This window comes from Lissotriton helveticus, chromosome 10 (assembly GCF_964261635.1).
Source record: "Lissotriton helveticus chromosome 10, aLisHel1.1, whole genome shotgun sequence".
Lineage (NCBI taxonomy): Eukaryota > Metazoa > Chordata > Amphibia > Caudata > Salamandridae > Lissotriton > Lissotriton helveticus.
Genome location: NC_136071.1, coordinates 178,101,425 through 178,122,653, shown reverse-complemented (window position 1 = coordinate 178,122,653; position 21,229 = coordinate 178,101,425). Strand labels below are relative to the sequence as shown.

At 46.1% G+C, this 21,229-nt stretch overlaps 1 protein-coding gene across 4 annotated transcripts in view; it reads left to right on the top strand.

Annotated features, from left to right (window-relative positions):
- RNF216 (ring finger protein 216) overlaps nucleotides 1–21,229 on the top strand; it is an 853,926-nt gene that overhangs the window by 448,208 nt on the left and 384,489 nt on the right. For all 4 annotated transcript variants that reach the window (XM_078665045.1, XM_078665046.1, XM_078665043.1 and 1 more), the window contains one exon: nucleotides 19,394–19,531. In XM_078665045.1, coding sequence (XP_078521171.1) covers nucleotides 19,394–19,531 — 138 coding nt within the window. The remainder of the gene's footprint in view (nucleotides 1–19,393; nucleotides 19,532–21,229) is intronic.

The window sequence follows — 21,229 nt, the reverse complement described above, 5'->3', positions numbered from 1 at the left end:
AATTGAAAGCGTAACCCATGAAATGAAGAAACAGTAAAGAAAAGTAGTTTCAGATAATGTGCAAGATAACAGAAACGTAAAGAAACTTAAAAGTTAACAAATGTCTTGAATGGTGATTGGGAAAGTGGATAACGATCTTGCAGGGAAATTGGCTTGGCAGGGTCAATTCCAGGTGAAAGGCCAGCTTCTGAAATTAACTCCAGCGCACGAAGGAAACCTTAGTTAATGTACACATGACCCACAAAAGGTCAGACTGCTTTGCTCGCAGACTAACTTCTGAGGCCTACGTAAAAGGCAACACCAGATGGCAGTCACGACGCATGGCAAAAACCCATGTTTAGATGTTTAGAAAAGAAAGTCGTGCACTTTAAAAGCACGCAAAATCACAGAACCTCAGACCCTCCTTTTGCCATTACGTAGGCAATAACCTAAACTCATGTCAATCTGAATCTAGGTCTATATCTATTCTCATCAGGTCATCAAGGTGTTGCTGTGACATCATCTTATTATCCTTTACTTCTCTCTGGACTGGTCTTCTCACACAGATCGTAGCACAAAGACTACAAATGGCGGGACCACACTGGATGCATAAACAACACGAGAAAAGGATAGCTAACGCCATACCAAGGAACATCAGAATCTTCCATCCCCATTTGGACAGCAATTCCCATAACCATCCCATCAACGACCAGTCTCCTTCGTCCACATGAATAGACTCAGAGATCTTATGTAGTCTAGAGATGGCTTGGTACACTGTCGGGGCTTTATCTGGTATGAAAACGCAGCAACTAGATCCTATCAATTTGCATACCCCACCTCTATCTGCAAGTATAATATCTAGAACAAAGCGGTTCTGTAATGTCATAAGGCGATCCGCTTGAAGGTCAGCTGTAATATTGCTAAGGGCACCTGCAGTCTCATTAATAGTGGCCTCAACCACTCTCGTAAGCTGACGAATATTCCTACTATTAGCCATAGGACCCCAAAAGGGTAGGAAACCCTTAAAGAAGTCTCCAGCTTCTTGTGCGACAGTATCTTTCGCATCGATTACACCTCTACCATATCTCGTCTTATGGTAATCGGAAACAGCAGTGTATGTAGGGGGAAGCAAAAATGCCACGTAACATGTGCCAGAAAAATCAGATGGCAACCATGTGTATGCTCTATCGTGACAAACAAAATATGTGCCTTTAGCTGGCACGAACGGAGGAGATTTCTGGGACGTATAAACGTATGTGTGAACACACACACTCTTACCAAGCTGAGCTCTCGGATTCTGACCATTACCTTGCAAACAAAGATGACCTCGGTGGGGTATTATCCAAATAGGAGGAGACCTTCGCTGCCTTTCTTTCTCCGTCAAGCTAACTCTATATGTCGTCTTATTCCAAACAACATATGCTCGTACCTCATCTCTAGGGATAGCGTTATACGCATCGATATCTCTAATCATATCAACTATTCCCCATATCTAGGCATTATTACTTGCATTGTCTTTGACAGAACGTACAGAAGGGGCTTCATTCGCATAGATAAACATTGATTGGAGTGCCCAAACTGACCCGTTAGGCGAAAAAGGCAAAACCAAATATGGCATTCCCTTATCTGTAGTATGTAGCATAAGACCACACACCCAACAATTGGTGGTATTTATGACTAGCTGATGCTGATGCAACATCTGTATAAACAAATTATTCACAAATTCTGATCTTCGTGTCTGTTCATGTTCAGGTAACGTATGAAACTCATGTGGAGAAACAGTAGAAAAAGAAAGAGTAGGTTGGGAGGTAGATGTAAGTGGCAATTGTGTGACATAGAAAATCCAACCCACACAAGCTAACGTAATATTCACAAGCATAAGAAAACACATTATTAAAAAACATTTGCTACAAACCAATATACATATTCGGTTTTTAGAATCCACTTTCCTAACACATTTTTCAGACTCAAGAAACTCCATCCTCTAACGTGCTGCTCACGGAAATTTTACTTCTTCACTTAAGTGTGCGCCAAGATCGCACTAACGACCCTGAACCACAGACCTTGTGTCAATATGTGTCTCACCCCTTAAGAACTTCCTACCGTGACCCTGCAGCTGAGTCCGGATGGTGACTCGAAAAAGGAAAAAGCAAAAAAAAGTTACTTGATCTGCCAAAGTGTAAATTCAATCAATCAATCAATCAATCATAGACATTTATAGAGCGCTCTACTTACCCGGAGGGTCTCAAGGTGCTAGGGGGGGGTGCTGCTACTGCCCGAACAGCCAGGTCTTGAGCTTCTTCCTGAAGGCGAGGTGGTCTTGGGTCAGGCGCAGGTCGGTCGGGAGGGAGTTCCAGGTCTTGGCAGCCAGGTAGGAGAAGGACCTTCCTCCTGTTGTCGTTCTTCGGATGCGGGGGACGGCGGCGAGGGCGTGACTGGCTGATCGGAGGTGTCGTTTGGGAGCGTGGAAGTTGATGCGGTTGTTGAGGTAGCTCGGGCCTTGATCGTGTAGGGCTTTGTGTGCGTGGGTGAGGAGACGGAAGGTGATTCTCTTGTTGACCGGGAGCCAGTGCAGGTCTCTTAGGTGTCCGGAGATGTGTCTGTGTCGTGGGATGTCGAGGATGAGTCTGGCTGAGGCGTTCTGGATCCGTTGGAGTCTCTTCTGGAGCTTGGCGGTGGTTCCAGCGTAGAGGGCGTTGCCGTAGTCCAGTCGGCTGGTGACGAGGGCCTGGGTGACAGTCTTCCTGGTCTCGGTGGGGATCCACCGGAAGATTTTCCGTAGCATGCGCAGGATGTTGAAGCACGACGAGGAGACTGCGTTGACTTGCTTGGTCATGGAGAGGGAGGAGTCCAGGATGAAGCCCAGGTTGCGTGCGTGGTCTGTCGGTTTGGGTGCAGTTCCCAGGGCGGGGGGCCACCAGGAGTCGTCCCAGGCGGAGGGCGAGGATCCCAGGATGAGGACTTCCGTCTTGTCCGAGTTCAGCTTCAGGCGGCTGGTCGACATCCACTCGGCTACTTCTTTCATTCCTTCGTGGAGGTTGGCTCTGGCGGCGGCGGGGTCGTTGGTAAGGGAGAGGATCAGCTGGGTATCGTCGGCGTAGGAGATGATGTTCAGGTTGTGTTGGCGTGCGATGGCCGCGAGGGGGCTCATGTAGACGTTGAAGAGGGTTGGGCTCAGCGAGGATCCTTGGGGTACGCCGCAGATGACTTCGGTGGCCTTTGATTTGTACGGAGGTAGGCGGACTCTCTGGGTTCTTCCGTCGAGGAAGGAGATGATCCATTCCAGTGCCTTCTCCTGGATTCCGACGTCGTAGAGGCGCTGCACTAGGGTGCGGTGGCAGACGGTGTCGAAGGCCGCGGAGAGGTCTAGGAGGATGAGCGCCGCTGTTTCTCCGTTATCCATCAGGGTTCGGATGTCATCGGTGGCAGCGATGAGGGCGGTCTCGGTGCTGTGGTTGGCTCGGAAGCCAGACTGTGAGGGGTCGAGGGATCCGTTCGTCTCAAGGAAGGCGGCCAGCTGCTTGTTGACGGTCTTCTCGATGACTTTGGCTGGAAACGGGAGGAGCGAGATGGGGCGGTAATTCTTCAGTTCGGTGGGGTCCGCTGTTGGTTTCTTGAGTAGAGCGCTGAGTTCGGCGTGCTTCCAGCTCTCAGGGAAGGTGGCGGTGTCGAATGAGGTGTTGATGATGTCCCGCAGGTGGGGTGCGATGACAGCGTCGGCCTTGTTGAAGACGTGGTGAGGGCAAGGGTCGGTCGGAGATCCGGAGTGGATGGAGTTCATCGTGCGGACGGTGTCTTCGGTGCTGATAGGAGTCCAGGCGCGGAGGGTGGTGGTGGGGGGCGGTGGTTCGGTTGAGTCGGGCGTGGCGTACGTCGGTTGGGTGTTGAAGCTGTTGTGTATGTCCGCGATCTTGTTGTGGAAGTAGGAGGCGAGGGAGTTGCAGAGTTCTTGCGATGGGGTGATGCCGTTTCCGGCGTTGGGGTTGGAGAGCTCTTTCACGATGTTGAAGAGTTCCTTGCAGTTGTGTGCGTTGTTGTCCAGTCGGTCCTTGAATGCAGTTTTCTTGGTGTCGCGGATCAGCTGGTGGTGCTTCCGGGTGGCAAGCTTGAGGGTGGTCATGTTGTCCGGTGTTGGCTCCCTTCTCCAGGCTTTCTCGAGGGCTCGGCAGTTCTTCTTGGAGCTCCTGAGTTCGTCGGTGAACCATGGGGCCTTCTTGCTGCCGGGTCTGCTGGGCGGGGTCTTCAGTGGGGCGAGTACGTCCGCGCAGTTGCTGATCCACTTCGTGAGGTTGTCGGCGGCCTGGCTGGGGTTCGCTGAGCTTCACTATCTAAAAAAAAAATATTCCAGTTTCACGTTTATTTGTCCATATGTACAGTCTTTCGCGGTCTTAGATTGTAGCGTTCTTTATCAGGTACAGTTGAATCCTTAAAAAAAAGTTCCAAATTGGTGGTGTCAATCTTTAGATGAGGAGGCACAGCAGCTTGCAGAACATCCTCATCTTCGCGTTCCGACCGTGTCCATGTCAAATGAGCATCACTAAAGGGCACGAATCTGGGGACTTTCTCGCAATCTGTGTCAGCTATATCATCCCTCACCCACTGATCATACGGTAAAGGCAAAGGAACTTTTTTACAGTGGGTGGCATGCACCCAGTTCTTTTTGCCAGCTACTCTAACAGCGGTTCTAGTAACCAAAAGGACTAAGTAAGGACCAGTCCATCTAGGTTCCAAGTTCTTGGTACGCTGAAAGTTCTTGACGAGGACGTTTTGACCAGGTTGGATTGAATGTCCTGGATCTGTAGTAGCTGTCGGCAAACTGTCATAGACCTGTTGGTGGAGAACACGTAATTTAGCAGTCAAGTCATGTAAGTAATCCACCAACATAGGGTACTCAATACTGCTGTATTCTTTAGGACGAGGCACACCCCAAACATTCGCAGGACGACCAAAAACTATTTCGTATGGGCTAAGTCCCACACGAGAATGCACAGTCGTCCTTGTTGACAAAAGAGCCACCGGCAAGGCATCCGGCCATGTAAGACCAGTGCTTGCTTGTACCTTAGCTAATTTCAGCTTCAAGTTACCATTGTAACATTCAACAAGTCCAGCAGACTGGAGGTGATTCGCTGCATGGAACTTCTGATTTATTCCCAAACCAGCACATACTTTCTTCATGATTTGACCCACAAATTCACTTCCATTGTCCGACCATTGAATTCTCGGCAAACCATACCTAGGGAAGTACTCTTTGAGCAAAACCTTGGCTGTAGACAAGGCAGTATTATCCTTTAAGGGGTAGGCCTCTATCCACCTGGAAAAGGCGCAAACAACCACAAGGACATACTTCAAATTATTGCATCTCTCCATGTGAATGTAGTCTAACTGTATCACTTCAAACGGATACGTCGGAGGAGCAAAATGACCAGCTGGAGTTGGAGTTCCCTTACCAGAATTATACTTCAAACAAATCATACAATGTTTCACCACGTTCTCTGCACATTTCGGAATTCCAGCATTCTGACAAACTGGAGCCAACAACTTGCATATTCCCTTCGAACTTATGTGAGCCATTCCATGAGCCATTGTAACCACTGGGAGCACATACGCATCTGGCAACAGCCATCGCTGGTGTTCTGACAACTCAACCCAACAACCTGTCGAATCCAACATACCCGTCGTCTCTCTCCAAACACTCACTTCTTTCTCAGTTGCTTCAGCCTGAATCATTTTCACACTTTCTATTGTGTCTTCGCACATTCCACCAGCCATAACCCAATCAGCTGGGCCTGCAACATACATACGGCTCATGTCTTTCGCCGTTTCCTTCGCAACTTCATCCGCAAACGCATTCCCTCGACCAACACCGTCCACAACTTTCTTATGCGCACTACACTTCATAATTGCAATCTGCTTTGGGAGAGTGAGAGATTCCAAAAGTTCATTCACTAACTGCCCATGCTGAATTTTTGTCCCATGCGAAGTAAGGAACCCACGCTCTCTCCATAAACGCCCAAAACTATGGGCAACACCAAACGAATACTGGCTATCGGTGTAGACATTCACTCGCTTTCCTTCGGACAACACGCACGCTCTCGCCAATGCAATCAACTCTGCTGCTTGCACAGAATTCTGTGGTATGCGTGCTGTCTCAACAACTGTATGTAAAGTTGTAATAGCATACGCTGCAGTCGTTTCACCATTCGGAAGCTTAAAACACGAACCATCTACCAATAGGGTACCATCAACATCCGTAAGGGGAGTATCCCTCAGGTCAACTCTAGCCTTCATTTCTTCCTCTGTCCGAAGAAAACAATCATGCTGTTCCTGAGGATCCGTCTCTATAGAGATCGGTAACAACGTAGCTGGATTCAGCACATTACATCTTTTAATGTGAACATGACTAGCCAACAATGTCAACTCGTAACCTGAAAGACGTGCACTAGTAAGGTGCTGTCTTAGTCCTGTTCAATAAGGTATCCACTGCATGTGGGACCATCACAATCAACGTATTGTCCAATACCAAACCAGCAGACTGTCGGATAGAAACAGCCGCTGCAGCTGTAGCTCTCAGACAACTCGGCAACGCCTTAGCAACTGGGTCTAACGTTGCTGAAAAATACGCGCATGGACGCTGCTTGTCCCCACATGGTTGTGTCAACACTGACAACGCACAACCTTCTCTCTCGTGCACGTACAACGTGAAAGGCTTACTATAGTCTGGAGTACCCAACACAGGAGCCAAACACAATGCATCGCGTAGTTCAGAAAAACTTTTCTGACATTCGTCAGACCAAGGAAGAGGATGCGAAGTATCTTTCAGAGTCAATGCCAACAGAGGTTTCGCTAGCAAGGAAAAATTGGGGATCCATTGCCTACAATACGAAGTGATACCTAAAAAGGCACGCACTTCTCTCTGCGTGGATGGCACATTCATTTGTGCAATCGCTTGAATTCGTTCTGGGGTCAATCTCCTTCCCTCCTTCGACAAGAGATGACCTAAGTAGGTCACTTCTTGGCGACAATATTGCAACTTTGAAGGTGACACTTTATGATGAAGGTCAGACAAATACCGCAACAAAGAAAGAGTAGCCTCTTTACAAATCTTTTCATCATCAGCAGTAATCAACAAATCAGCACCAACAGGTAACACAAAACCGTCAAGCTGAGTTTTCAACGCCTGACTATGAATGGAGGGACTTTCACAATAACCTTGGGGAGCTCTCTTAAACCGGAAGCTTCGGCCTCCTAATGAGAAGCCAAAAATATCCCTGCTCTCCTCAGCAATAGGAATACTGAAGAAAGCATTCTTCAAATCGATGACAGAAAACCAAGCTGCCGAAGCAGGAATCAAAGTCAACAAAGCAGTGATATCAGGCACCACAGGAAACTGTGGCACGACTATCTTATTGACCTCTCGAAGGTCGATCGCAAACCGGTACACAGGTGGCTGAGAAGCATCAGTACGTTTAAGGACAGGCAAAACAGGACTGTTACACACATTACCTCTCGTTTCTTCAACTACACCCTTCTCAACCAGATCATAGACAATCGCTAAAAAAGCTCTCACCATCACTCGAGATCTTGTATTTGAGGAATACGAGGTAGCCTAGCATTCGACTTAAGGGTAACAACATACAGAGGAATCTGCAAAAGACCAACATCATTTGGACCTGTGGCCCAAAGTGTATCAGGAAGCGAACGCAATTCCAGTGGCAAACAATCCTTAGACAAATACATTGGAGAAATCACTTTCTTACCAAGGGTAAGTTGTACTCCTGAAGGAGAACAATGCAATGTCGCATACAATCTTTTCAGCAAGTCCAAACCCAACAGATTCTCACCACAACCAGTCGTTAAAATAAGTGGAGCTTCCAATTCACAAGGGCCAATGGAAAGGGACAAAGGACTAGAAACCGGATTACGAACTGGGGCGCCTGAAAATCCTACTGAAACATTGGGCAAGCCAGACAAAGGTGCGCCAGAAAGATTAGAGTGCATAATAGAACTCTTCATCGCACCAGTATCCAAAAGAAAAGGTTCTACCACACCTGATGTAATCACTTCAACATAAGGTCCACTCTGATCTACTGGAACTGACACTACTCCCTCACTTTGTTCTTGGCATTATAACCAGAACTCTCACCTTCGACATAGTAATCCTCAACATAATACTGGGCAGACTGACCACTCGGAACATTCTGTCTGTCAAAATAATTCGCAGAATTCTGTAGGGAAGAGGAACGCTCATTCTGGGGAAACACACCACGTCCCCTACCCCTAGGAGCTTGCTGAAAACTACCATGACCTCTCTGACCAGATACACCATTCGCACGCTGTAACAAAGCCGGGCAACTATTCTTGTAATGACCTTCCTCTCTGCAATAAGCACACTGATTAGGACCAGGAAAGAATCGCGGAGCATAGGGCTCAGGCTTCTGTAACAATCTCTGAAATTGTTGAGGCTGCTGAAACTGAGGCTGATTCTGACGAGGCGGATAAGCATGCTGCAAAAGAACTTTCGTCTTTAACTCTTTAGTTTTCTTCTCCACTTTATCCTTCTCATCTTTATCCCTATTCTCGTAATATTGTGCAGTAGCCAATATCTGGGCCGACGAAGAGACAGCCCATGAACTCTGAGTCCTTTAACTTATTAGAAAGTTCGGGAAGCAAATTAAAGACAAATGTATCCACAAACAACCTTTGACCACCCTCCGTACTCCTATCCTGACCACTATGATCAATAAACGTCTCTTCAAACCTAGTGAAGAAATCAGATACACTCTCGTCTTTCTTCTGCTTACATGCTGCTAACTTATCCCAATTCACTCGTAAAGCGGGCATCATCGTTTTCATCAAATTAATAATTCTACCTGGTAATTCTGAAACTAGAGGTTCAGGTTTAGCACCTCCCTCCTGTCTACCATCTGCAGCAACAATATTCGCCCAGGTATCACCTAATTCAGCAGCATGATTCTCATGACGAATCTTCGCCCACAAAGGTTGAGGGACTACATTACCCATCAACATATCGATGTCAGCTAAATTCATAATACACGCTTCAACTGTCTGGGACAACTCCTTGTAATAACCAGCAGGATTCTTACGAGGGTCAGGTAAGGTCTGCTTAAGAGCCAAGACCTCTTCTCTCTTCCAAGGGACATGTACCCATACTCTCTGAAAATGAGCCGGAGCGGCCTGAATACCCTGATTTACATTAGCCTGAACTGCTTCTTTCCATACAGGAGGAACTTCTCTCATAGGATAATATTTCACTTTCCTCCTAACAGAGGAATCCGGTTCATACAATGTCTGAGGCGAAAGCCTAGATCTAAAAGCAAGTATCGTCTCTACGGCATCTGTAACATCAGATTCCACTATCATTCCTTTAGCAAACTCTGACTGAACATCGAGCACATCCTGCGGAATCGGACCCCACTCATCTTCCCATTCCTGACGCAGAAAAGTACACATTACATCAAAATACATACCTTTGTTTAGGCGGTTCCCACTGAAAGAAAACATCCATAACTGCTGGCAAATCATACCTCGGAGCATTTAAAATCCACCTACGAGCCAACAAATCCAACACTGTCCGTTCTTCAGAACTAGGAAGCTGACTACGACTCTGTCTACGTTCCGAAACAGGGGTCATATTCAGTGACCCAAACAATGGTGACAACAAATTAGAAACAGTTTCAGTCATTCGTTTTCGAACAGAAGGAGAAGAAGCAGACATAAGAACAGGAGAATAAGTATTCTGAGGCAAGGAAGATGTAGGGACAAGAACAGTAGAAATCGAAGAAGCAGAAGGCAAAGGAGTTTGAGGCAAAGCTGGTAGCAAAGCTGGCGACCCTAGAATGGGTTGCGCAGGAGGCGGCAAAACCATCTGTGGAGCACCGGGTGGCTGAACAACAGCAGGAGGTTGAACAACAAAGGGTGGAACAACCGGGGGTAATAGAGGCGCAGTAGCACCCTGCACATAGGGAGGAGGCAATCTCAGTAAATGAGAGATCAAAGGGTCTTCCATCACTTTCGGAGGAGAAGACGGCAAGGCCGGATAACATTTATCTATGGCCATACAACGCTGTCTATCTAAAACTTCACTCGCACGCTCTTCTCCATCTTCCTTAAACTGTCTAGCAGCTTGTAGTACTGACGTATTCTTATCTTTCCTATCTCTCTTTGCTTGTTTAATTTCTCTCTGTTTGGCTTCCTTACGCCAAAGGCGGAAAGAGTCAAACATTGCCGGCCGGGCTTTCTTCTTAAATAGCTTAACTTCTAGATTGTCTAAAATCTCTGTTTCAAAACTACCATGTGGGGGCCATTGCAAAACACCATCCTTTTTAGTGTAGCGGACCCATACTTCATTATAAGTAATAGGGCCCACTCCGTGTTTTGAATAGAGCTCATAAGTCGGAGTTCCAACCGGAGGTATCAGACATGAATCCTCCAATCGGGAATCCCTGTGACTACCACAAACAAACCAATTACCAAATTTACCAAGACCAAGCATCTTGCTCACTAGTCTGGTTTCAAACGTCAAAGGGAATCAAAAAATGATACACTCGTAAATATACAAGCCCTTCGGCTTTGGGTACTGCAGCAGCCAAATCAAAACCAAGAAAACAAACAAAGTCGTGGGAGCGACCCACTTATACTTAACCAAATATCTGTCACGCCACCAGAAGACCGTCTATCGTCTCGCTTTACAAACATCAATTGGAGGGTCCAAGACCAGGTGACAGTCAGGGCAGCAGTCCTTCGTAGCCGTTGGAAAGCGGGAAGCCTCGCAGAAAAGACCTTTGGTCCACGTCGACATGCAGGGGTCGATGAAGTGGGGGCCCTCCTCCAGAATTTCCTCACGTGGCTCCTCGCAATCTTCGGGCTTGGACCGGTACCACTGAAGTCGTCCCACGTTGGCCGCGCCAACTGAAGAACTGGGATTTCAAGTACCCAGCGGTGCCCGGGACACGCCCAAAGTCCTCTAGGTTCCCTTGCCTTGGTATACAGAGACACGGAATACTTCTAGGTGGTGTCAGAGATCAAATTTATTAGCTGCAGCTAGTAGCAGAAATCCCAGCAATACCACACGGTGTACAACTCAAGAAACTGCTCAATTTTACTAAGGCGAGATATCCCTATTTATACACAAAAAGGTACATTTAAAATGCACGCCCCTGCACCAAAATTCAACCAATAGAAAATACATGACATCACACAGCATCATATAGTAAAGCTCATTTTACAGTGTCCCAACCCACAAGTTAATATTTAGGCATATCTAAATAATAATCTGGAAGGCCCGGACAAACCCTTAATTGAAAGCGTAACCCATGAAATGAAGAAACAGTAAAGAAAAGTAGTTTCAGATAATGTGCAAGATAACAGAAACGTAAAGAAACTTAAAAGTTAACAAATGTCTTGAATGGTGATTGGGAAAGTGGATAACGATCTTGCAGGGAAATTGGCTTGGCAGGGTCAATTCCAGGTGAAAGGCCAGCTTCTGAAATTAACTCCAGCGCACGAAGGAAACCTTAGTTAATGTACACATGACCCACAAAAGGTCAGACTGCTTTGCTCGCAGACTAACTTCTGAGGCCTACGTAAAAGGCAACACCAGATGGCAGTCACAACAGATGGCAAAAACCCATGTTTAGAAAAGAAAGTCGTGCACTTTAAAAGCACGCAAAATCACAGAACTTCAACGCCTAGTGACGCGCAGGGGTACTGCTGACGAAAACTTTCCGGATCCAGTCTGACACCTGGGGATATTCTACGGTAACACTAACTACTGTTTCTTACAGATATATCGTTACCGAAGGTAAGTACCTTGTGCGTCTCTTGTTCTATCCAACATAGACTATGGTAATGCCCTTCTCTCTGGCACCTCCAAAATCCACCTGGCCCCCTTCAAATCTGTTCTCAACCTTGCCGCCAGGCTAACAACAAACTGTAAACGCTTGCACCACATCTCCCCTGCCCTCAAGTCCCTCAAGTGGCTCCCCATTGAAGGCAGATCCTCCTATAAAATTGCCTGTATTACTCACAAAGCCCTTCACCAGAAGACCCCATCCTACCTCTCAACTAGACTTAAAAAAGCTGGCTGTACCCGAACATTGAGAAGCTCCAACACTCTCCTTCTCATTCCCCCCTACTCAAAAAGCTGCTTCAAAAGCCCGCTCCTTCTCTGGTAAGGCCACAACCATTAGGAATGCCCCACCCAAAGACCTTCGATGCAACCCCTCCTACCCCAGATTCAAAGAAGACCTTAAAATTCTTTTTCTCACTCCATTTTGGGGGAACTAAATCCCGGATCTCCTTTCTGACAACCTCTCCTCCTCCCTCCTTCGACTACTCACCCTTCCCCCATTCACCCCCCCATTTTCCTCTTGTCGCCTCCCTTTCCCCCCCTCCCCCTGTCTTTACCACCCACTACCTACTATCTATGTCCTTTGAATCCTCCTTGACATTCTATTAAATTTCCTATTTACAATAACATTCTGGTTCCTGCAACTTGCTGCTCTATCTCTTCCTATATGTGCCTTTAATCACTATTGTTTCCCTATATTATTCCCTGTATTTTGTATTGGTTTTAACACCTATATAACCCGTTTTGGTCAACTACCATGATTGTTTTTTATTGTGTACTTCCATCGATGATGTAAAGCGCTCCGATACCCTCGGGTGGAGCTAGCGCTATATAAAAACTTCAAAATAAATAAAATTAAAATAAGAGCACCGGGGTGGAAACATCCATCATACACCTATTATAGTGAGCCCAGACCAAAGTTGGTCCCACCATTTATTCCAGATCCTGGCATGCTTTTTGGGGCACCCACTGGCTTCATATACCAGTTTTTTCTTTTGGGCACCCCAGTCCACTCCACAACGCCACTGAGACCTCAAGGGCAGGCTTGAAGATTTCCATCTACACACTCTTTTGGCCACATAGTGGCCACACCAAGCAGTGCATGATCAGCCCTCGTGCCCTCCGTGCTCTCAAAATTACCTGGAAGGACGACTTTGGTGAGAGTTCCACCTCCCATCCCAGCACCTCCGACAGTTCCTCAGTCATTGCGGTTCAGTAGTTCACAATAACAGGACAAGTCCAGACCATATGATAGTAATCTGCAGGAGCATATGGATGTCTGAAACATTTCGGAAAGGGCATGCCTTCTGGAATCAGCTGGGGGAGAGGTAGGCATCGTGAAGGTAGGATGTCTGCACCAGCCATAGTCTAGAGCCAATTGTCAACCTCTAGTTGTCCTACCCTCTCCTCCCATGGAATCTGCAGGTGCGCCAGAGTGTTGGGTGCTTTCATGACCAATGTGCTTTAGATCTGGGAAATACCCCGTTTTAATAGCGCACCCATAGGATTTTGGCCTCTAGCGTACTGAATTCAGGGAGTGTTGTGACCGGAGAAATGTTTTTTGCAGTGCATGCCGCAATTGAAGTACCTATGAAATTGTATATGTGATAGGGCATAGATTGACTGAAGTTCTTGAAATGAGCATATTTGGGTGCCAGCTGGGAAATGCCAATGGTATCCCAGTGAGTAAATCCTTCCAGGCCAGCTGTATTGCATGACCACCTCCCCCTCCATAATGGAGTTTGTTGACTGAGTTTGGAGTTCCAACCGGAGTGTCGTAATGCTACGCGCCAGCTTAGAAAGATAATTCGGGTCTTGTCTGGTAGGTTCTTGGGGATTCTGCCACCGTAAAGCATTACCAGTACAACCTCAAATTTCAGCAACATCTGTTCCACCCTATAAGCTGGATCTGGCCACCCCTGTTAAGCCAGTCAGTTACAACCAGAACCTGAGTTGCTAAGTAGTAGAGGCATAAATTAACCATGCTCAAACCGCCATCATATGGTGCCCGTTGACAGCTCGTAAGAGCCAGTTGCGTCCTGGGCTTGTGCCAGGGAAAGGAGGTCGGCAAGGAGTCCATCTCCCTGAACCACTGTCAGGGTATCAACTGCAGGAAATTTTGAAAAAGATATACAAACTTTGATAGTATCATCATTTTGTAGAGAGCAATCATCCCCATCCCGTTGAGCGGGCAGGGTTTGCCACCTCTTCGGGTCCGTATTCATCCTTCAGATCAGAGGAGTAAAATTAATATTTCATGTCAGCTCAGGAAGGATTGCGGCGTGGATGCCCAGGTATCAGAATGTCAAATGCAGCACTGGTATGGTGGTCTGCCACTTGACACATTCTCAGGAGGGATGAAACGGGACTTTGCATGATTAACCTGTAGACCGGAGGCCTATGCATAGAGCTTTTAGGAGCGTAGGCTAGTCTTGTCTTGTGTTCAGAGAGGAATAGAAGGACATCAACTGCATGCAGTGTGATGCGGCCATCAAATGTCAACCATGCGGAACAGGTCATGTGGGAAAAGGCCCTTTTTGTATAGTCATCCCCTTCACACACTTTTTACTCCAGTGATGAAGGTGATCACTGTGAAAGTGCACTGGAACATCTGCCCAGGCAACAGTGCCAGTTCTATCTCCATAAAACTGATATATGTGAATTGGTAACCCCAATCGGCAAAATACTCCAACCTTCTTTTAAGTTCCTAGTATATGGTACCCAGGGCATGGGTGTTAAAGGGGTCACCAGGGCCGGAAGCACTGTTAGTGCCACCCTGAGTGACCCAAGTAAACTACTCAAAGCAGACCTCACATTGCAGGCTGCAGGAGTAGTGTAAACTGTTAGAACTGAACTGTGCCCTCACCATTTTTGGCAAGGTCAATTCACTATTTATAATATATGTAGGCTATCTGGTTTTAGGTTTAAACCTATAATAACGGATAAATCCCCACCGAAAGGAATTATAGCCATCACTGGTGTAAAAATATAAACACTGAAAAAACACATTTGCAACCACAAAATATGTGCATTCAAAGAAAGGTAAAGATGAGTGAAAGAGTAATGTTTATTAGTTCCTGAAGGGGCCAAAACAATGTAACTTTGTTATACAAGGTAGCATCAAGAAAGACTGGGCTAACATTACTGTGCTTGAGTTTTGTTGTTTAGGGATGTCACTAAACATTGTCCCTTCTTCCTTCTGCTTTTTTCAGTTTTGTGGTCTTTGGTCTCAAGATGCAGTGTTTAGATGCATGTTTAGGACTTATTTAGTTATTTTATAAACTGTAGAGAATCGGAAAATATCAAGGAAAGTAGTGTGGTGTGGTTCTGTAAAACCACAGCTTGGTCCTCACCGTTATGGGTATAACTTTGTGTGAAATTGCCCATCGTATGCAATCACCAATCACCCTGTGTAAGCATTCAACCAAACCATTGGTTTGTGGGTGATAGAGAGAGTTCTTGAGATGACTTATGGAAGATTCCTTTAAAAATGCGTCCACTTCAGAAGAAACAAATTGAACACCATTGTCAGAGACTATGGTTTTGGGAAATCCCTCCCACGTAAAAATATCTTTAAAAAAATTCTACAATTTCCTTTGAGTCTGCCTTAGCAACAAATGTAACTTCAGGCCACTTCGAGTAGTCGACTAAAACTATGGTGAAACGTGACTGGTGAGGTAAAACATGGAAAGGTCCTAAAACATCAATACCCATTTTTCCCCATGGATTGTTGGGCAAAGGAATGGGAGTCAAAGGGGGGTTGAAAATCTGCAACGCCTTGTCACTACTTGCACATTCAAGATCGTCGCCACAAAGAATTTACCGTATTTTCCGGCGTATAAGACGACCCGGCGTATAAGACGACCCCCTACTTTTCTTGATAAAATGTAGGTTTCGTGCTATACTCGCCGTATAAGACTACCCCCACTTCCAGCGCAGTCCAACGCAGTCCTGCATAGCCATTTTGAGAATTTATTTTGGGGTTATTAGTGATTCTAGTCCTCCGTGTAGGTGAGCAGTAAGGCTTTATCAGAGGACAGTGTTAAGCGTTTATTGTACACACTCAAAGACTGAACTCAAACAAATTGGTTGTATAAAGAATATTGCTTTAGTCCCGATATTTTTATTTAGAACCATATGAAAAACAGTCACTTATAAACATAAGGCTGTTTGTCATCAAACATGTAAGGTAAACATAAAACAGTGCAAGTGGATTAAACTCCAAGCGATTTTTACAGGATTTGCCAACGTTCCCTTTAAAAGCCTTCAAAATCCTCCTCTTCGTCATCTGATCTCATAAGTAAATCAATGAGATGTTGTGGTACATCTGTGAAGCAGTCATCGTATGGATCTGGTAATTCCGTATCAGATGGTGTGGTCTCGGCTTCGGCTTCCTCTTCATCTTGCCACAAGAAGTCATCCTCCATACCATCTAATGAATTTGATATGCCACACTTCTTGAAAGACTTTATGACTGTTTCTGCATCAATATCATTCCAGGCTTTTATGACAAACTTGCACAAAACATCCAACTGTGGAGCACGCATGTTTCCTCCTTTTGTGAATGTTTTTTCACCGCTAACCATCCACTCATCCCACTGTTCTCGAATGCGATCTTTAAATGGCTTGTTTAGGCACACATCCAGTGGCTGTACCAACGATGTCAATCCTCCAGGAATAACTGCAGCATCTGTTTTTATTCTTGTCAGTCTTTGCTTGGTGCTGGGAGTTAAATGAGCCCTGAACATATCCCACACCAGTAGACTACGTTTTTGAAGAAGTTCACCTGGTCGCCTGCTCCATACATTATCAAGCCATAGCTTTACCCCTTCTTCATCCATCCAGCCTTTTTCATTCACATGTACAAAACAACCAACAGGAAACTTGAGTTTCGGCATTTTTTCTTTTAAAAATAACCATTGGTCTCAGTTTGGCGCCATCAGCTGTGCATGCAAGTACCACTGTAAAACTGGACTTCTCATGTCCTGTTGTTTTTATTAAAATAGTTTTTTCACCTTTTGGATGGACAGTTTTGTTTGCAACCATATCAAAATTCATTGGAGTTTCATCCATATTTCCGATACTACTTAGCGCATAGCCATGTTCATTGCGCAGCTTAATAACGTAGCGATGGAAACTATGTATTTTGGCATCAAGATCTGCAGGTAATTTTTGTGCAATTTTCGTCTTTTGCCTCAATACCAGATTATGCCTTCCCAAGAATCTAGTACACCAGGATACAGTGGCCTTAAATCTGTTGCTGAGATCTGGGTTAGATTTGGCCCACTGAAGTGCAAACAAACGTATTTTATTTCGTGTCACTACATAACTGCTTTGGCGATGCTCATTCACCATGTCTGCTACATGTTTTTCGAGTTCTGGCCAATGTGGGGTGCCTCTTCTTAATGCACACTTACCCCTTGGCATACTCCTTAATGCTTTTTCATTTGCTTTCCAGGCCCGAACCATCTTTTCTGTTACTCCATATTGTCTTGCAGCAGCACAGTTCTTATGTTCCATGGCAAAATTTACAACTTTAAGTTTGTAACTGGCTTCATATTTCTTTCTTCATGCTGCTGCTGGAGCCATGATGGCTTCTTGACTGTCAGCCATTTGCCTACTGTACTGTATGTACTGGTGCTGTACTGTCTTCACCACCACATGTAAATATCTGCTAACCAGACTGCCTTTCCTGTTTGCAACAACCAGCCAATCACGGCAAGTGCTCTACTGGTACTGGTACCGGTCGTTCCTGTGCACACTGCATACACGGCATACAAACTCTGTGCTCACACTACAGGCCCTCTCCAAGCATCTCCTTTCTTTATTAAACTGTATAGTGCATTTGAGGTGTGTCAAAAGAAGGTACCTACCTTATGTAAGAATTCAACAAAACCTTAAAAAGAAATGTACCTTAGTAGTGTGTTTTGTAATACATTAGGAATGTACTGAAAGAAAGAACTGCTGCAAAACTGCCATTAGGAACATTCTACAGTCCCCTTTCTATGTTCATGGACTGAGGAGATCATGTGGTACTGACGCTCCTCTCCTTCCGATGAGCGTGAGATTTATGGAAGGAGAGGGATCAGCACATGTAGAGGGGGCGTGTCAGACTTGTAACACAGTGGGGGCCGCCAACTTAGGTACTTCGGCGCTGCCGTTTATTTTTGGACGTCCTGCTGCCTCGTCCTGTTGCCTCGTCTGCCTCAGGATGTGCAAGCAGTTGGATGCGCATGATTACCGGTACCATAATTTATTTCCCGCTTTCAGTGTGTATACTTCCACAGTGCCACCATCGCCTACGTAACGTTCGTTCTTGTGTTTGTTCCCTAAGCATTTCCTATTGAGAAGCGGTCTGACACCTTCGGGTGAAGTCCGCACTATGTAAAAAAACGCAGTCGGGCCGCCATCTTAGGTGCTTCGGCGCTGTCTGTTTTATTTTCGGAGAAGCGGTCTGACACCTGAAGTCCGCGCTATGTAAAAAACGCATGAAAACATACCGTCAACTTTGGCACCCGGCGTATAAGACGACCCCCGACTTTCAAGAAAATCTTAAGGGGTTAAAAAGTCATCTTATACGCCGGAAAATACGGTAGTAACGTCAGGACTCCGGAAAGTGGCCGTCCAGAAGTATTTATTGAGTAAGTACAGTGCTGATCCCACAGACAGGGCCTAAGTGCGTCCACGCACAGCACCACAGATCTAATCGCCAAACCCTAACTGTCATTTCTCTGTGTGTTACAGCGCGAGCCAAAGATCAGCGCTAGCTTTGACATCACAGAGTGTCCGCGCGCAAACGACAGCATGGAGAAGATACTACACACATGTTGCTCTAGTAAAGCCTGACTGCTCTTTGCCACGCTACCTGGACTCACCTAAGGATTTATTATTGTGAATCCAAGGACAATCTTTATGGTCTGTGAGAATATTACATGGTGAAGCCTAACCAGCATCATCACATAATACTCCACCTTTCTACAGGTGTGATACAGCATAATAAAATAGTGCTTTTTAATCGAGTGGATGCCAGTCATGAGGCTGTGCTGTGTGTGAAAATCAACTCCACCAGTTCATTATATGGGTGATATGGGTTGACTAGCCTTGTGGTGTTCTGGACATTGCGTAGCTCTCCCTGAACGTACTGTAATCAGTGCATCTAGGAGTGGTGCCACAGTGGCTACAGCAATACTTTTTTAAACCACAAACTAGTAAATACTTATTAAATAAACAGGACAGCATACTGCCTGTGAAGAAATCTCACCCACCTTGTTGTTCTAAGCCTACATTCAAGTTTTGCTAACCTATTCACTGGTACTGTCTTTTTTGCTTTCTTTTTTATTCTACTGATGTTGAAAGTAAATGGGTAAGTGTAAGCCGAATTAGAACAGCATTAAATGGCTTTTTTGGTTTATCAGAGAAACATTTTTGGGGGTTAATTGTTGTTTCTCGGAAGTGCAATTGTGCGTGCATTTGTGCACGTGATGGCTAGGCCGCTACTTGATATTCAGGATTGTTAAATTCATTTTTTGTCTTTGTGTTTTGTAGGATGGCCAGATGATTGAGTGTCGCTGCTGCTATGGAGAGTTTGCATTTGAAGAGCTGACACAGTGTGCAGATGGCCACCTGTTCTGCAAGGAGTGCCTCATTAGATATGCTCAGGAAGCAGTCTTTGGCTCAGGAAAGGTAAGTGGAACAAAGAAAATAGATTACAAGTGTTCTGTACTTTATAGTTTAAATCTTTTTATTGATTCAAAAACAGAGAACAAAACAGAGCACATGGCCCCCGGCTCTCAGGAGCAGTTAGATACAGACAACAAGTGCCGCGGTGGGCAATATTACTTCAGTAAATGCTTGGAGCGGGCCTAAGAGTAAACAGATCTTAGTGCGGAGAGAAACAATACGATGACAGCGAAAGGAAAAGAAAACCCCCAACTACTCACCCAACACCACCCCCCTCCCCTCGTCCACCAGGGTAAATACAGTTGGAAGGGAACTCTGAAAATGCGAGACATGATGTGATTCATCGCGGTCTATGGGTCTTGCGTTTAGGATTCTCCTGTGGGATTGACGTGTCTGCCAGACGCAGTAATCTTGGGTATCTAGGGCAGGTGAGTTCTCTGAATTCTGTTATAAGCAGCGTTGGGAAAGGGCGCCATAATTCTGGGAACGCCGATCCCCTGCCCTCTGGAGTGAGAGTCAATTTCTCCATCCCCAGTATCACCCACAGCCTCTGTAGCCATCCTGAATGCGGGGGAGGCTAGGGAGATCGCCAGTGCGCAAGTATGTTCTGGCTAGCTGCCCCCAAGGCGATTGCGATCAGTCGACCTCGTCGAGACTTAGCCGGGTACATCAGTGGATTGGGTAGGCCTAAAAGGACATAGGCTGGGAAGCTTCGGAGTTGCGTGTCTAGGTGAGAGTAAATTTTGTCTAAAATTTGGGACCAGTACGGTTGGATATGTTTACAGCTCCTCAAGAGATGTTCCAGTGTGCCCACCTCCCCACAACCTCTCCAGCACAAAGCACTCTGACAGGGATCAAATTGATGGAGACGCTCAGGCGTGTAGTACCAATAAGTCACCACCTTAGTCAATGTCTCGGTGAAGCCTATGTGGTATGCTGAATGCCTAGCCCTGTAATAGATACTGTCCCATTCTTTTTGAGTTAGGGTGCGTCCTAGGTCCCTCTCCCATCGTTCCCGCCCTGCATTGTGCGTGTAGACTGTAGTGAGCAGTAAGTGCTTGTAAAGAGCCGAGATTAGTTTCTTGTCGGACGATCTGGTAACAAGCCACTTCTCATATGTAGTTAAGAACCTCTGAGCGCCAGGTTCGATTTGTGGTTGGAGGACCCAGCGTCTAAGCTGTAGGTAAGACAGCCGCTCTGTTTCGGGCATTCCGTAATCCGTACGAAGTCGTGGGAATGGAATGATTCTCTCCAGATCAAACAGGTGACCCAGCGCTCTACAAGGGGTGGATCGCCAGTGCGTAAAGGCTTTAGGGGTTGTGCCGGGATGGAAGTATGGGTTGTTGAAGAGTGGTGTGAGTGGGGAGGGGAATGTCGTAAGTTCATGTGTCGTGGCTGATCGCACTCCATCGTGGTACTCGTGATGTAGGAAGCATAGAGATTGGGCGGCCCATGTGTTTTGTGGAGGAAGGGAAGACCTTGCACGGGCACAACGGCCACCGCCTGACCCTGGAATAACCAGTGTTTCTCGGACTCAAGGCGACTCCACTCCACCAAGTAACGAAGCTGAGCAGCATAGAAGTATAGTTGTAGGTCGGGGACTCCCTCCCCCCGCTCAGGGTGCAAAATCGCTATGGCATGCTTGAATCGGGTTTGTGGCCCTGCCAAATAAAACGGGCAAGATCTGATTGGGTGTGTTGG